The sequence below is a fragment of the Lacerta agilis genome, chromosome 15, assembly GCF_009819535.1.
Source record: "Lacerta agilis isolate rLacAgi1 chromosome 15, rLacAgi1.pri, whole genome shotgun sequence".
NCBI lineage: Eukaryota > Metazoa > Chordata > Lepidosauria > Squamata > Lacertidae > Lacerta > Lacerta agilis.
In genome coordinates, this window is record NC_046326.1 from 15,018,283 (window position 1) to 15,035,583 (window position 17,301).

The following is a 17,301-nucleotide window of genomic DNA, read 5'->3' on the forward strand; positions in this document are numbered from 1 at the left end:
TAGGAACGTGTGTTATGACGGCTGCCTTCTAAATAGTTTGGAAACTGCAGTTGGTGCAATGTTGAAGCAGCAGCGCTGGCTTCCTGTCAGTTTCTGAGCACAGTTAGTCCAAGGCGCTGAGATCAGGCTCTAAAGGACTGACTTCAGCACAAACCCGCATCGCTTGGAGAATGGCAGGCGGTTTTTTAAAAAAAGGCAGGGCTTTTTTAGGTATAGCTCCCTCTCCCTGCAACTTCCGGAGTGCCCTCGCACGGGCTCTCCCCCCCCCCCTTTTCGGTTTTCCCTCCAGGCTAGCCTGGGGCCGCGTTCCGTTTTTGCGCGTGCGCTTCGCTGGAAGCGGCTCTCTGACTTACATTATTTCACGGACTTCATTCACCCTCCTTCTGTCAGAACCTGCGAAGGGCGCACGCGCACAAGCACTCTCTCCATCCCCATAGACAGGTGTCCACAATAAACGCCTGCTGGAAAGAAAAGTGGGGGAAATGTTTTTAAAATCGCGGGTGAGGCAGTGAAGACAGGAGCCACTGAGAAAGAGCGGCAGGCAGGCATGCACGCCCGCCCGCCCACCCACCCACCCACCAAGCAGCTCAGCGGCTTCCTCCGGGCTACGTGCGTGGGCGGCGCAAGCGAGACCGGCACAGCCAGGGCAGCTGCGGAGGGGTCCTTAAACTCCGCCTGGCTGTGACCTTCAGGGGGCTTCTTTCGAGCTGCTCCTGCTTGTCCGCTGTTCCTCCTCCTCCTCATTCCTCTCCGGTCCTTCTCCGTCCGCCGCTCGCTCTCGGGATGGCGCAGGCTGCGCAGAAGCTGGTGACGGCCATCACCACCCAAGGGCCCAAGTTTGTCTCTGGTCAGTCAGGGGAGGGGCGCCGGCTTGGGCGAGTTTCCTTCAGGGGCAGCTGAAGAAGAAGCGCTTCTCTTTCGCCCGGCTGCCGCCGCTTTCCCGTCCGCGCTGGAAGAGGAAGGGCAGGCGGCGCCGGCCACGGAGCCTGCCCTCTGCCTCATGTTAGGGGGCGACGAGTCGTCGCCGCTCTCGGCAGGGTACGGCCCTTTGCTTTGCCCGGCTCCCGCTGCTCCTTCCCCAGCCCCGGCCGCTCCGGGAGCCGAAGGCCGGGCGGGGAAGGAGTTTCATTTGAGGCTTGCGTCGAACCGGTGAAATGCCCCAAGGGAACCTGAGGTCCTGCCCTGGTTTCTTCAAAAGGAACGACTTTGTTGCTTAGTCGCACTGTGGCTTTAAATCCCATCCCACAGTAATACCATGCAGCAAGTAATACTAGAGCTCATGGTAAAATATGTATAAAATTTAAGCAAGCAGCCGTTCAATAAAACTGTTTGATATACATGCAGTGGGACTGACCATCGCATGCCAAAAAGAATAAGGCGGGCTTAACCTAGCATCTAAAACTATACCATGCGCTTAGCCAGGATTTATGTTTGGAGGGTGGGAGGTAGTCAGGATTATTGGGGGGGGGGGGGCAGGACCTCTGTCTGGCTCTGTTAAGCAGATTCCAGCTGAAATGGCTCAACAGTTTTAAATTATTTTCTTTTGATCCCAGCTGCTCAGAGAAATCTGTCAAAATCTTTATCCAATTTCTACTCTTAAGTATTTTTATTTATTGACTTGATTTAGGGGGGCCAGCTGCCAGCTCTGGCTACGCCCATGAACCATACCATGATGACACCTGGCAAATAATGCTGTACTGGGGAGGGGATTCTTACCAACGTGGCAACACTACAGAGATTACGCTTTTCTTAGTCGCCATCAGCTGTGTGGGAGCTTTACTTATTGAATGGTATTTCAAACTGTTTATGGCACTTGCCATTGTTGCCAGTAGGGACCTGAATTGCACTGTTTTGCTTTACTTCAAATTCTTAAATTATTTTAAATGTACTTAAACACTCAAGTGAGTTCTGGCACTGAATATTTGGATGCTGCAGGTTTTGACCTATGTGTGCAAATAGTTACCTAGAGAGTTGAAAAAATTCCAAGTGCTGCTTTCCCCTGGTGCTTAAAAATGTGCCAGTGCTGGGGATTTGGACTACTTTTCTAACCTTGGTTATTCACTCAAGAGTTCATATTAAATGGCCACTGTGTGCAGATTGAGAGCAGTGATTCCCCCCACTGGACGCAGGTGTTTAATGACAGTAGTTTTACCTGCTGTCAGGAAACAGCCACTTTTGGCACAGTGGGACATCAGTTTATGGTGATTTGTAGATGTCTGCTTTGCACACCTGCTTTTGCTCTCATCTCATCCCACTCTTATCTCTTTCAGCTGCTATCACTTATTCAAAGCCTCGCCTGGCCACTTTTTGGTACTATGCTAAAGTTGAATTGGTTCCCCCAAGTCCTGCTGAAATTCCTAAGGCCATTGATGGCATGAAAGGATTGCTGAAGAGCATGCAGTCTGGTCGCTTCAAACAGCTCACTGTCAAGGTAACTGCAAGCCAGAAGTGAAAGGTCATTACCCCAAGCTATAGCTGTTCATATCTATAATAGGTTATATCTGGCTGTGTGTAATAAATGGACTCATTCAATATTAAGCAAAAGACCCAACTGAACACATTGTTGGTGCTTTACCCTGATACAAACATTGTGACTCTTCTAAAACATTACAACTTGTAAATCATTAAAGTTTTAAAAAAAAAAAAACTCCTGAGATTGTGGGCTGGGCCTCTGACCTCATCCTGGCTGGTTGCTTCTTTGTCCAGAACTAACTGATGCCTGCAACAGTCAGTCATTAGTCTCAAAGTAAATTGGCATGCAGTTGCATTTTTATTCTTTTATCATAGGTGATGTAGCTTGCAAAGCTTTACTTGGTTCATAGGAGCTCCTGTTCCTGAGGCTGGAATCTTGGATGAATTTGGGAGCCATAAGCTGAAATGCTAAAATATCTGCCCCTTCTTTCTCAATCCTGTGGAGGGAGCATGGGCACAGATATTTTCTAGGAACTAGTGTGTGCCATGTAATGCATCCTATCATAGATCATAAGGAAGTTTCTGGAATGGGGTTTGTATATTGAAGAGATGATTTGCTAAAGTGGCAAAAGTTGTGAAATATTTCTCTTTTCTTTCAGGAAGCTCTGAGGAACGGCTTGGTGGCTACTGAAGTGCTAATGTGGTTTTACATCGGCGAAATCATAGGCAAACGTGGCCTGGTTGGCTATGATGTTTGAAAGTTTTTGTTTTCTACTCCTAACAGTGTCTTAGTATTAAATTACAGTGCTGAGATGAAATTGTGGTGGTCTCTACAAATATCATTCAGATTGGGGCAGAATCAGATGATGGTGACATGAATGCAGACAAGGATCCCTAAAATGCTCCTTTTCTTCCTCCTCCTGTTGGGGGATAGGGCGGGCACCAGTGGTTGGCTATTCAAATAAATGCTATACAAAGAATGACTCGGAAGTGAATGGGAGTATCTCTTGATTGTTGCCCTGTATTTTGAAGTACCTTTATACTGTCCTGATGCTAGAGTTTGTAGATATAACAGGCTCTTAAATTGAGGCATTTTACCCAAATACTGTAACCTTGGCCTCTCCTGGAACCTACTTCAGTCCAATATTGCAGGTAGGTGGGATGATTCCCTCTGAAGCTCTACTGTTTGGGCACCCTACAACAATATGAGTTTCCTAGCAAAAACCCATTCTTCACTTTTTCACTTATGGTTTTTTAAATACTAATTAGAATATGACTTAAAATAGCATATATACTTCTGATCCTTAAAGTACTGGGTGAAAATACTGTTTGGGCATTAATTACTCCTCCCAGAAAGCTTAAAAGAATATGAAGGAGGCAAACTTAAGTGGGTTGCATCCAGCCAGGTGTTCAGTGGCAAGGCAACCACTGAGAAAAGCCCTGCTCAGGCACCACTTCTAGTACTTGCCTTCTGAAATGTTAGTTGCTTCCTAAGATGGACTGGAGTCACTAATAGCAAGAGGGGGAAATTGTGAAACAAGATTGATTTGTGTATCCACATTAAATAGCCTTTGATCAACTAATGCTTCAATAATGTTTTGGATGCCTAGCAGTGAGTGAGCATTAAACTGGCCTTAGCTCTGTGCTAGGGTCTGCGTGGCACCATTGATACGTTGATAAATGCAGCACGTTTGTGCTGCTAGCTGTGGAAGTGGTTTCACGACTTAAAAAACAGCCACCAAAACTATCATGCTAATTCCTTGAAAACCAATGTGACTGGGCTGTTGGAAGGACAACTTTACTCAACCTGTCTTGCTTTAAATATAACCTTGTTATTGCACGACTTGTATTTAACTTTGTGTGGAAGTGCAGCAAACTATGGATTTCCTTACTCTGGCAGGTCTGCTGGAGTACAGCCCTTATAGGAAGAAACAAGATGGTGTGATGTATGAAGCTTGGTTGTTAATGGGCACAAGGTTTCAGAGGGCATTCCTTTTTATGTGCTGTTGTATTGCAGCTTGCTCCCAAAAATAGTAGGCCAGAATTCCAAATGAATATTTAATCCTTTTCCTAGTCAGGAGCACCTGAAGGCAAGTATGGCCACAGTCCTTACCAGTCTCCTCCTGTGCTGCAAAGAGGAGTGGAACGTATTTGTCTATCAGCATTGCAAAACTAGGTAAAATGCCAAAAATACACATCTTGATCAAAGGGGCCTGGTCTATATGGTAGTGGGACCCAGGAGGCGATTTCTCACCTTACTGTCTGTACAGGCAAGATGTATTTCCCCGGCAGAGAAGGTCCTATGGCTTCTTGGTGATGTAAATGCTTCAGTGACTCACAAAGTCGCCCTTTTTGCTTTGGCAGCCAAAAAGATCAGAAAGACCCTGGACAACATAGTAGTGAACTGTAAGGGAGACACAGAGATCCAAATAAGCGACTATTATTTGTGGTGTGACACCCCTTTTGCTTGTATTTATTTTTGATTCAGATTTGTCATGGCCAGTGGCTAGTACAATAAAGTTATTTGGATCGGATATATGGTAGTGCCCATTAACAAGGCATCCTCAGTAAAGTTAATGTGGGTTTTGATCCTTGAAATTTAGTGTCTTTTATAGATCGAAAACTCCCAAGAAATGTCAACTTCCCTTTAGTCATTTCCTGACTATTAATATATTAGCAGTGTCCAGCTATACATAGATGTGAATCTGTGCCAAAGGAATGCCTCGGTTTTTAGACAAAGGTGAGCCTTAGTTGCACAGTCTGATAACAGACCAGTTGGCACAATGTGCTGCTTAATTATGCCTAATATGGGTTTTACCCATAGAGGTGGCAGTCCTAGTTCTTAATGTCATTCTGCAGTTTGTGAGGAGGCTGTCAGGATTATCACTTGGGGCCTATGATCCAGGGAAGGAAAGGCAAGGGAATCCACCCCTCTCTGGTGAGTGCAGTCTGTAAGGATGTATATTCAGAAGTGCATGACTGGAGTGATGGTCCCCTTCCTTGCCCTTGTTTGGAACTACAGCACTCCCACTTTCCAGGACTCCCAAAGACCCCAAAGTTTTAAAACAGCAGTTGGGTAGGAATATTAATGTTTATAACGGAGTTGCTGTAGAATAACCCACCAGTCTGCTTGATAGCAAGGAATGCCCTCCCCTAAGGCCCAGAAATCTGTGCACCACAAACTAAGTACTGGCACAGCTTTACAAAGACTTGGGTCTCTGGTGCAGAGGCTTTCCAACCTCCCTCTCTTCCCCCCTCCCACACCTGTTTCCAGCTGAGAAATCACAGTATTGTTTCAGTATAGTTGCTTAGCATCCCAGCAGGCAATGCCTACACAGAGCTTAATTGTGGTTTGCTGGTGAGAGACCCCAGGATTGAGAGACCACAGAAGGGGATCGGAAACAGCAGCAACAGCACGGTAACACTGATTTCTGCAGCTCAGATTGTATTGTGGTGACAACCTCCCTGGTGGGCTTTGCTACGTATCCGCTGTCTGCCACTAGAGAAGTCCATGGCAGAGAATAGGAGTTTGTATTACCTTGGCCTGGTCAATAATGATGCTGTTTGTGTGGTCCAACAGCAAAATTGAGTCATTTTTGTTATGCCTGGATAATGACATCTAGGGGTTGAACTACATGACCTGCTGGTCCCTTATTATTTGCCCCGTGTTCCCCTTAACCAACCCTGTTAAGTGCAGGTGGGGAATTGCCCAGCACCCCAAAGTTTTCATGGTTACAAAGGGGACTGTTGGATATTCATGGATAAGCAGGCCGAGCCTTCAGCAATAGTGAAAGCAATATATGGACATCCAAACAGCACATTCAGTCCGAGGGAATCCGTTGGCTTAGCCTATCCCATTCTTCCCAGCTACAGAAATTTAAGAATGAGTCACACCATCAGTCCAGCTAGGCTTGTGCTGCTTAGTCTGCCAGGCTGTGGCTGCCCTTAAAGGCCAATATGGGAAATGTGGTCATTGAGGTCTTCCTCTGGTAACAAAGCCAAATCCCCACCACCTCAGTTATGAAGTGTTGAGGGTGGCTTCCTTTTAGTCCCAGAATGGGTACATTAAGCTGAAGCAGGAAGTTGGACGACTGATGCTAATTCCCACTTAGCTCCCGCACAGCATGCAGCCAAAGCAGATACGTCTGCCAAATTTGGGTTTCATCAGCAAAGCTGGTGTGAAGCTCTCCTTGCCCCCCCCCCCCCAGGGAGGCAGAGGGGCAATTCGCACTGGTGCCAAGTGAAGAGAAGGGAGGGCAAGAGAGCAGCCTTACTAGAGGGGGAGAAGCGAAGACTTCCAGTTGCAAGGCAAAGCTGGCCTTGCACCCTTAGAAAGAAGAAAGGCCTAGCAGGGTGCGCCACCAGGATGCTCTTTTCTCTAAGCGCCTTTTTTGCTGTTTTGCCGCCAGGCTAAGTTTTGGCACGTGAGCGAGGCCACACCCGCGCCTGCTCTTGATCTGGGGCGGCCGCCTTGCAGCGCCTCTAGCCGCGCTGCACCTGCTGCCCTTATCCTATTGCAGGGGGCTGCCGCGGGCGGGCATCCTCGCAAGGACGGCCGTAGGAGCAGCTGCTTCTCCTGCCGCCGCCGTTTTCTGCGGTCTCCACCAGTGGCCACTGGGTGTACCAGGCGGCCGCAGTGAAGCTGAAGGCCCGCCCCAGCCGGGGGCCCCGCGCCGAGCATGCTGCCCAAAGTTATGCAGCGCAGGCCGGCCGGGCTTTTGAGGTGTCCCGCTTCCCGGGCGGGGACCCCGGCCCCTGTATAGGCTCCGCTGTTATGCCGCGGCAGCTGCGGCGAGCCATGGCTCAGGCGAGGTGCGGGGCGGCGCTCTGCCGGGGCCCCGGAACCTGAATGGGAGCCGCGTGTCTGCAGCGCCCCTAGGGGCGAGTTGTGCACCAGACAGGTTCCCGGGCGCGGCCCGGCCCCGCTCTCTGGCTCGTCGCCTCACAGTAAAGATGGCGCACAGCGGTCGGTGGCGCTTCCCGGCCCGGCCCGGCAGCTGTGGCTGGGGCCGCCGCGGGCTCGGGGGCTGCCGCGTGCGGGTGCCGGCCGTGCGCAGCCTGCGCGGGGAGCCGCCCGAGGAGCGCCCGGCTGGCGGCGGAGGAGCGGCCGCGCCGGCGGGAAACAGCGGCGGAGGGGGCGGGGCGGGCGGCTCTTCCTCGGCCTCCGCCGCCGCCGCCCTCGGCCCGCCGCCTCCTCCGCCTCTACCCGCTGCTGCTCCTGGCTCGGGCGCCGCCGCCGCCTCCTCGGTAGCGGCGACGGCGGCCAGTGCAGGGGTGGCGCCGGGCTTCGACGCGGCGCTCCAGGTCTCGGCCACCATCGGCATCAACCTGCGCCGGTTCCGGGCGGCCTGCGGGGCTGAGGCGGGCAGTGGAGAGGTGAGGAGCAGGCGGCCGGGCGCGCGGGGGAGGGAGCGGGATGTGTGCGGGGGGGGGGCTAGCGGGGGAGACTTCCCTAGCACGCGCGCTCGCTCGCTCGCGTGTGTGGCGGGGGAGAGAGAAGAGCGCGCGCACGCGGGGCGGCAAGAGATGGGGGGCGTGCCTGCGCTCGCGCCCGGCGGGAAACGAGCCGCTTCGGGATGGATGGAGCGAGAGAAGGCGGAGGTTTTCCTTATCCCCCCCCCCACAACCACCACCTCCCGGAGGGGATGTGCCCGCCTCGCAACCAGCAGCCTGGGCCGCCGCGGGAGACTGACAGGCACGCCCACCTCGCCTCCCCGGGAGGAGATGCTGCTGCTGCGCGCGAAGAACGGCGGGGCGGGAGAAGCAGCGAGCGAGTGAGCACGCCAGCGCCACCCTCTCCCTTCTCTCTCTCTCCTTGGAAGCATCCGCGCTTCTCGCCGGCGAGGGAGCGGGAGCGGCAAGGCCCGCTTGCACCTGCATTTCTGCCCGCTGGGAGGGGAAGAAGAGATCCCCGCCGCCGCCTCCCGACTATCAAAGTCGAGGGGCCACGATCCTGCCTCCGCGCTCCTCCTGCAGGGAAGCCATCTCGCCACAGTTGCAATGCACTTTATGTAGGGATGTGTCCTTGCCAAGAGCTCTTCTGTCCACTTGCCGGCCTCCCTGCAAACAAGGGTGTCTAGGTGGTCAGGCATCACTGGCTGAGGGAGCATATTTAGCCTGGAGAAGAAGAGGCTGACAGGAGATATGATAGCCATCTTCAAATACCTAAATACTTGTCAGGAGGCTAGGACCTAAATCAATGGCTTCAGGTTACAAGAAAGGATATTCCAACTAAACATCAGGAAGAAGTTTCTGTCAGAGCTATTGGATAGTAGAACAGCCTCCCTCGGGAGGCGGTGGACTTTCCTGCCAAGTAGGTTTTTAAGTAGAAGTTGAATGGCCATCTGTTATGTATGTATGATGTGGTTGAACCAGGTGGTCCTCAGGAATCTCTTCCAACTCTACAGTTATATGATTCTTTGATTTTCTCCTCTATTCAGTACTTTCCCTACCTTCCTATATTCCTGTAAAACAGGGATGTTCAATCTGTTGGCCTTTCAGATATTGGACTACAGTACCATGGGGTATTTCTATTGCTTAGGTTGGGGGACTGGCTAAGTAGCTTGATATGTGGCAGTGTTCCCCAACCTGATAGCCTCTAGAGCTTTTTGGACTACAACTATCAGCACCAGCCTGTATGGTTGTGCATAGTTGCAGTCCAAAACATCTGGAAGGCTCCAGGCTGAAGAAGGTTATTATACAGTTGTCCCCCAAAATCTGTCTCTATATGGGAATGGCCTTAGATGCTCAGTGGTAGAGCATCTTTCTCGCTTGTATGCACAAGGTCCCTGGTTCAAGCCCCAGTGGCATCGCTAGGTAGGACTGGGAATGTTCCCTGCCTGAAACCATGGAGAGCTCCTGCTATTGTAGACAATACTGAGCTAGATGGATTAAGTGGTCTGACAATATAAGGCAGCTTCCTATGTTTGTTTAGTTTATCTGAATTTCTGTTCCAAAGATAACAGAGTGGTTTACGATATAAAACACCCACACACACTCTCTATATATAATACTTCATAATATATATTATATATAACATAATACCAAACAAAAGCAATAACCCCTCCACAGTTTAAAAGGCCATGGATTGTTTGATTAGTCAAAGGCTGTAAACAGTTATGCAGCACTTAATCATTATTTATGATTTTACTGTGGTTGATACAAGCTGCTGCTTACCTTCTCCTACCTAATGACAAGGCACCTGCCTCTGCTCCTCTCTTGAATGAGCCTCTTGAGCAGTTTGACGTAAGCCCTAGATAGTGCTAGGTGCCATCTCCCTCATGAATTTAGCAGTTGGATGCAATAATTTTATGTAAACAGGTTTTAAATCAGGTGTTTTTCAGATTTACTTACGTGTGAAAATGTGTGCATGGAATTGTTGTAACTAAGCAGAGATTAATAAACCGCAAGGCTGAGAACTGACTTTACCCAGTCTCAAAGAAGCTCGAGAAATGTGTATGGGGCTCATTTTAGTATCACTTCATTTCTTAAAAATAGCTTAGAAATGAGAATGATTAGCTTCCAGGCCCAGACAATTGAACTTGGGTTTTTCATACATCCAGTCCCAACCACTTTATTGAGTTTATTGTTCTTTCTTTCCTAAAGTAGTCCTTCAAATAAGCAGCTCTTTCAGTCATTAGTCTTTTGGGGGAAAGTGGGGTGTTCAAGTGAAAACATTGTTAAAACAGCTGTGTTGCTATTAGGATAGCTGGAATAACTTAGCTGAGACATATTAGGGCAGTTACATATTTAAAGAAAAATTTCCTTTTTACATTTTTAAAATAAACTTTGGACATATGCACAGTAAAGTGGTCCTATTCAGAGACACAGTACATTTGATTTAACCAAATTGTGTAGATGTAGTAATGTTTATAAAGATGTGGACCTCTGCTCATGTAAAATATGGAGCCCTAGTTATTTACAGATGAATCCATACATATCAGTGCAGTGGCACAAACCTGATAAAGAACCTTTCTTGCAAATATGTCACTTATTATCTTAGATATTCCAGTTTAGATTTGTTTTGTTCTGGTAGGGCTTGAAGAAACTTAGACTGAAGTTGCCACTGGGATGCTTGATGTTAAAGCACTTTTCTAAGAGGAAAATTAATTGCATGCAAAATGATTTGAATGACGGAGGCATGTCCCACTCATTTCAAATTATTTGATATTGATATCAGTATGCCACACCTTCCTTGGTGACAGATTTTGATGGTCTTGCAGATCCTATTTCCTTCCTGGGGCCTTTCAGTGATGTAGCAGAGAATTGGCCACTTAAGTGCTCTGAGCAGCAGAGCAGCTTCTGTTCTCTTTCAGCAACAGATGTTATGACCCACATCTGTTTATTCCCCCCCCCCCCATAATTAAAACTTACGTTTAGGAATGCTGAACTTGTTTCACACAACTTTAAGTCAATATTGATGGGAAATTTTTTTTTTGCTTTTTCATCTGAATTTTAAGTATTTGAGAAAAAAGCTTAGCATGTAAATGACATCTTAGTTGTCTTTCTGGTACCAATCAGGGGTCTTTTAATGCTACTCTCTTTTTAGGCTATTCCATTGGGAATCTTATTAATTCTTTTGCAGCTGTTGTGTTTCTCTTTTTTATTATCATTATATGCTGTAATTCCACCTTCAGAGTTCAACTGAAGGACAGGATATCAAACAAACAAGTAACCTAAAACAGTGATGCCACTATTGCACTGCAATTGTGAATGGGTCATAATTTTTAGGAGGCAAGTTAAAGAACTTTATTGAAATCATTGCAGGAAGGGATGGTCAGAACTGTGTTTGAATATATTTTTCTTTCATAATTTTGAAATTTTGCCACTCAGAATTGTACATTTTACACTGATGGCATAGCTGACTTCTGGTCAGCTGGTAGTATCATGTTCTCAGCTGGCATCAGCGCTGGATTTAGGGTGCTGCAGCCAGTTACCTCTCGTGAGTGCCAAGCCAAGGGGTTGCAAAATAATAATACTAAGAAGATCCATTAAAAAGCAACTGTTCTAAAAGGAATTTTTATGAAAATAAGAAATACTTGGAGGGGATTTTGTCCCTGCTCAGGGCACTATATTACCAAAGTCCACCTGGCAGCATCCTGCATAATTAAACCTCAATAGCTAAGCTTCTGTATGTGTTCTTGGCTCTGTTAGTAAAACATCAGCCTCCAATCTTCCCTGGAACCTTGCAGCTTGCTGTGTACAAAACACCTTCTCAGGCTCTGCAGACTTTGTTTCGAAAGAAGATCTTGGCACTTGGGGAACGGGAATATGTGAGTGCCAAGTCAGTCTTTATCACTTGGGCCTGTATTGACTTCTGCAAAAACAGTGCTTTATGGCAGACAAATGAAAGGTGCTACCTCTGTCCAATAGGACTTTGCTAGAGTAAAATTAATAGGGCATCTTTGAAGAAAGAGGAATTTATTTATTTGTAAAACTTATGAGTTGCTCAAAGTAAAAACAACCAACATAAAGAGTATCTTGTCTTATGTTAAACAGCATTTCTGGAGACTAAGAAAGCCAAAAGACTATCCCCCCCTTCCCCCTGAAATAATTTCTCAAGGTCATAATGGGTAGGGGCTCCCATTCTATGCTCCTGCTACATGAAATTGTTCTGGGAAAGAGTTAAACTTGGCACATTAAACTCAGTGCTGGTTTAATATAGTTGTGTTTCTATGTCTAGTCAGTAGCAAATCAGTGGCACAACAACAACTGCAAACAAAAACAAAAATGTAATGACACTGACAGAACTCCCAGAGCATCCATAAAAACTCTGGTGCCGTCCATCAATTGGTGATGAGATCCCCTCATTAGCGATGCACCAATCAACTTACCGGAACCAGCAGAAGCACTCTTTCCACCCCATAGTCATATTCTAGTTCCCAGAAATAGAGCACCTCCTCCAGTAAATGCATCCCAATGCTCAGCAATCAGAGGCTTCCCAGGAGTAAGGTTTAAGTCCTGCTATGGGGCCAGCAATACTACACAGGCAATACAAGTAATGCTTCCCAAAATACGTTTGTATTGTGAGGTGAGGGGGTGTTTTTGGCAAGGAAGAGCCATGCAGACAAACAAGAATGGAAACTATATCAGCAAGCTTACAGGAGGCCACCCTTTGAGCTGCCCAGGAGCAATGTGTTTGTGACCTCCACAAGGGGGGAAGCTTCTCTTTGTGAGCAGCAGTAACTTTAGATGGGGAAAAGGGTGAGGTAGCAGAACTAGGGCTGGGGCTTCCTGGAACAAAGAGGGATACCCTAACCCAGAGATAACCAACACTGCCCTCTGGACATTAGTTGGACTCCAACTCTCATCCTTGACCATGGACTAAGCTGAGTGGGGCTGATGGGATTTGGGAGTCTAGCAATATCTGGAGGGCACCACATTGGCTACCTCTGCCGTACCCACATAATGCAGGAGCCTGTAAATGAAAAAAACAACCTATGGTTGGGACCTTTTGATTTCTGGGGCCAAGCTCCTGGCATGTTCCACATCTACCCCAACTCCATCCATGAGATGTCCCCCACCCTAATCTTAAAAGTGCCTATGTTGTTGTGGCATTGCACTGGTTAGTGTACGTAAGATCATGGGTTCAATTCCTGGTACCAGTCTGCTGGGTAGTCTCATACCAGATAGTGCAGCAATTGGAATTACTCTCTAGTAGCCTCATTCAGATAACTGACTCATTCATGCCACAAGATACCTAGTCCCGTCATCCGGTTCATTGACATACCCTTTTTGTTAGGATAATTGCCAATGTCTGCTGACGATTTTCTCAAAGCACTGTTAGGACCCTCCAGAATTGAGCCCAGCTGCTACGTTAATTATCACACCAGGAGTTACTGGGCTGGACATGGCTGGGAGGGGACTGAATTGCTGTCTCCTCAGCAACCATGAGTGGGGTGGATGGATTTCCTGTCATATGATGAGACTGGGAAGCTGGTCAGGCAATGAAGGCAAGGTATGCCAAAGCAGGCAGGGAGCTGTCCAGCCAAGGATTCAAGCTAAAGAAAGAAAAGGGTGTTGCAGCAGCAAGGACAGGCAGCATGCGATACAGTGGTACCTCGGGTTAAGAACTATAGTAAGACCACCTTTTAAAAAAATTCCTGGATTACCATAATCTAAGAAGTTTTAGGCCAATATGCTACTCCCTTTCCTAATAGCCAAAGTGCTTGAGTGAACTATAGTGGTACTTTGGGTTAAAAACTTAATTCGTTCTGGAGGTCCATTCTTAACCTGAAATTGTTCTTAACCTGAGGTACCACTTTAGCTAATGGGGCCTCCCGCTGCCGCTGCACGATTTCTGTTCTCATCCTGAAGTAAAGTTCTTAACCCAAGGTACTATTTCTGGGTTAGCGGAGTCTAACCTGAAACGTCTGTAACCCGAGGTACCACTGTACAGTAGTTATTATAGCTGCCCTCTAGATCTGGAGTAAGTTTCAGGTTTTTTTCCCTTTGTCCTCCTGAGTAGGGCCCAGAGATGGTTGATCTCATTTTGCTAGATGTGTGTTGAACCATTTTGCTCTGCCTTCAGTTCAGGTTCATCACTGTATCTGCTGCTGGAGCAGGGGAGGAGGTGTCCAAGTGCCATTGGTTCTTCTGCCTTTAGATTCTCTGGGTGGGGTGTCCTTCAGCATGGCTGATGTGAGATGTTAATCAGGATATGCAGACCCTCCTTGGCCTGGGCTGGTGGAGTTCTTTCTCTTTAGCACAGGGGTCAGCAACCTTTTTCAGCTGTGGGCCGGTCCACTGTCCCTCAGACCATGTAGTGGGCCGGACTACCGGTATATTTTTTTTTGGGGGGGGAATGACCGAATTCCTATGCCCCACAAATAACCCAGAGATGCATTTTAAATAAAAACACACATTCTACTCATGTAAAAACACCAGGCAGCCCCCACAAATAACCCACAGATACATTTTAAATAAAAGGACATATTCTACTCATGTAAAAACATGCTGATTCCTGGACCGTCCGCGGGCCGGATTTGGAAGGCGATTGGGCCGTATCCAGCCCACGGGCCTTAGGTTGCCTACCCCTGCTTTAGCACATGACAGCTGTAGGGGGTGCTGGTTCCTTATTTGTTAACTATCACAAGAATAGAGGCATAGCTTTTGTCGAAATGTGTCAGTTGTGGAAGGGTTTAGGTGAATGGGCTCACCGGTAGTATTGGTCTTGCAAGAATCCTGTGCTATGCTCTTGAAAGCTGCATGACGGGTAGAGAAGTAACAAATGCAGAAGTTTCTATTACTCTGTCTGCATGCTGCAAATTGCTGCACCCGTTGCATGACTGTCTGTCACACAGACTGGAAATGCAACATAAGCTAGAACATTTTGATCTGTTGAACACCCTTCAAAAATTCTGCCAGATGCCCAAATTATTAGAATCATAGGTTTGGAAGGGACCATGAGGGTCATCTAGTCCACCCACAACACCGAGATGAATCTCATGCTTTACTCACTGAGCTATCCCAGGATGATGATGATTAATTCAATTTATATACCACTCTTTATCCAAAGATCCAAGAGCAGTGTACAACATTAAGAAAATATTTTATGGAGCATAAAAATAAAAACATAACAAAAAGCATAATAATAAAATAATAATAATAAAATAATAATAATAGTGTGTCCCCCAAAAAAACCTTTAACAGGTTTTAACTTTGCATAGATAATAAGCAGCCAATATCTGATTCTCTTATCATTTTAATGAAATGATATTTTAGGCACTGGTATGATGGTTTCCCTCTCTCATGCTTTTTCATGGTGATAGCTGAATTATGTTAATATTTTCTTGTTTTGTATTGCCTTTCTTGAATATTGTTGATGTTTATGTATTTTAAATTGCATTGTAAACACCTGGGAATAAATGTGTAAGCTTTTTAAGCATTGGCTCCGCACTCCTTTGCACACCTGTGGGATCCCTTATCCTTGCAGACCCTGTTGAAGGAGGTTCCTGGGGTGTGTTTGTGTCTGGACTCCAGGGGGGAGTCTAGAAGTGTAAGGGTTCTGATAGAAGACTTAACATTATTCCTACTTTGTTATTAGTCTTGGCTGCTTGTTGTCTTATTTCAAGTGATGGAGCTCCACAATGTATGTCATTTATAAGTTGTGTTCCTTGCTGTGGCTTTGGCATTCTTTTGTGGCTGCACAGTTAGTTGGGATCCTGGGGACAGGAAGTGGGGGCAGTTGTTTTGGGCAGTCAGAAGCCTCTGGGCTGCAACCAGGAATCTTTGGATCTCTAATTGGCCCCCAAATACGGTACCATTTAAAGACACACACTTTCTTTATTTGTATTTAGCCAAGTCTTAACAATTGACCTTTGTTTTTTTTTAATTGATAGTTTTTTTAAAAAATATTGAGGGTGCTTTTCTTTTATTTCCTACCTTTTATGCACTTACACCAAAAAGTGATACATAAAGATTAGAAATCAGGAAGCAGGGAAGAAATCTTATCCTTTGTGATGGAAGTTAATCCTTTAAGAGAGGAAAGTCTGCCAGGACTCTAGATGGATCTTGGGAGAATTATCATTTCTGCATAACTATTTGAATCATCTGAAAACTTACTTAGTGAAAGGTTTGCATGCTATTATTATTAGCATTGTAATTTATTACCCATCTTCATTACAACAATTACAACACGGTGTTAAAAATAATTTAAAACAACTTAAAATTACAGAAATAATGCGTGTCCTAAAATATACACCTCAGGTGTCAAAAGCCAGGACGAAGAGGCTCAGAAAATCGGGAAGCCTGAAAACAATAATGCCAAATGATATGAGAAGGGTAGGGGAAAGCCCTTCCCAATTGACACTTTCTGCAGGAAGGGACAGCACCCCAGCTGGAGTCATGACTTGTGGGGGCTATAAAGCAGTGTAGCCTACTTAATCCCCTTCTCTGTCCCTTGGGCTGCCTGGCTTCTGCTCTAGCACAGACCCGTATCGTAGTCTCAGCTTCTTAAGTACTGGTAGGTAGGAAGCAGGCTCCCTGTTGCAATGCTGCTGCTACTGCAAAGGCTGTTCTTTCTGGAGCTTCTCTGTCAGTTAGGTTCATTGCTGCTTCATCTAATATAGAAGGTGCTGCATTTTCCTCTTGGCTCCTGAAGGAGAAACAAAAAGCCAAGGTATGTTGAGGGAATGCTTTTACATTGAAACTGATAAATCCTCTTTAAGTGCTGGCACAATAAGATCCTTGTCTCGTGCACCTGTTTCTCTGGTAACTTAGACTGACTTTCTTCAGCAAATCTATGGCCTGCTTAAACATGGAGTGCTTCTGGTCTGTCTGCAAAGCTCAGCTTGGGCCATGTTGTTCTTCTAAAGCCTCCCAAAGCCTTACAGACTTGCAATCTCTTTTCCCCTTTCTAACTTACTTGGGGGGTCAGCATATTATATACTCAACCATTTTGTAATCCCAATTGACTTTATTTTGCTGTTGGGTCACTCAGACAGGGTGGAGAGCCTTCTACAGTTGTCCTGTTTTAAAGCTTAAGGAACATAGTTAGGTGGGTTCCACTTTTATCTCCGTTCTAAGAAGACACAACAGTCCCTGGGAGTATTTGAGGTTTTTTTTGGGGGGGGGGTGGAATCCTGTACAAATTAACCTGATTTGCATAAGAAAAAATTTCTGTTGGAATCAGAAAATTTTCTGATGCCCTAGAGACTAATCAAATTCAGCATGTCTGTTTTACTTGTGTTTAGTAAGCAAAGCTAAAAATGTTGAAACTGTCCATCTTGCCTAATGTTTTGTTCGCAGTTGGCATCTGTTCATTGTTAATAGTGAACTTACGAAACGGAAGAGTTTCTGTGGAAAAATAAAAGCACTGGGAATTTTTCCACCTTAAATCACTGGCTCCTAAGTCATCGTTCACTAGATTCCCACTGGAGATGCTTGTGG

General features: G+C 46.5%; 2 protein-coding genes across 2 annotated transcripts in view; both read left to right on the forward strand.

Moving 5' to 3' along the window:
- Positions 1-690: 690 nt before the first annotated feature.
- On the forward strand, positions 691-3,393 carry ATP5MG (ATP synthase membrane subunit g). The gene is made up of 3 exons (XM_033172190.1): positions 691-847; positions 2,271-2,431; positions 3,072-3,393. Exons 1-3 carry the CDS (start codon positions 784-786, stop codon positions 3,168-3,170), a joined length of 324 nt encoding a protein of 107 aa, XP_033028081.1. The 5' UTR covers positions 691-783; the 3' UTR covers positions 3,171-3,393.
- Positions 3,394-7,350: 3,957 nt separating this feature from the next.
- Positions 7,351-17,301, forward strand: part of KMT2A (lysine methyltransferase 2A) — a 49,823-nt gene continuing 39,872 nt past the window's right edge. The window contains 1 exon segment of the mRNA XM_033172662.1: positions 7,351-7,788. Coding sequence (XP_033028553.1) covers positions 7,366-7,788 — 423 coding nt within the window. The 5' untranslated portion in view covers positions 7,351-7,365.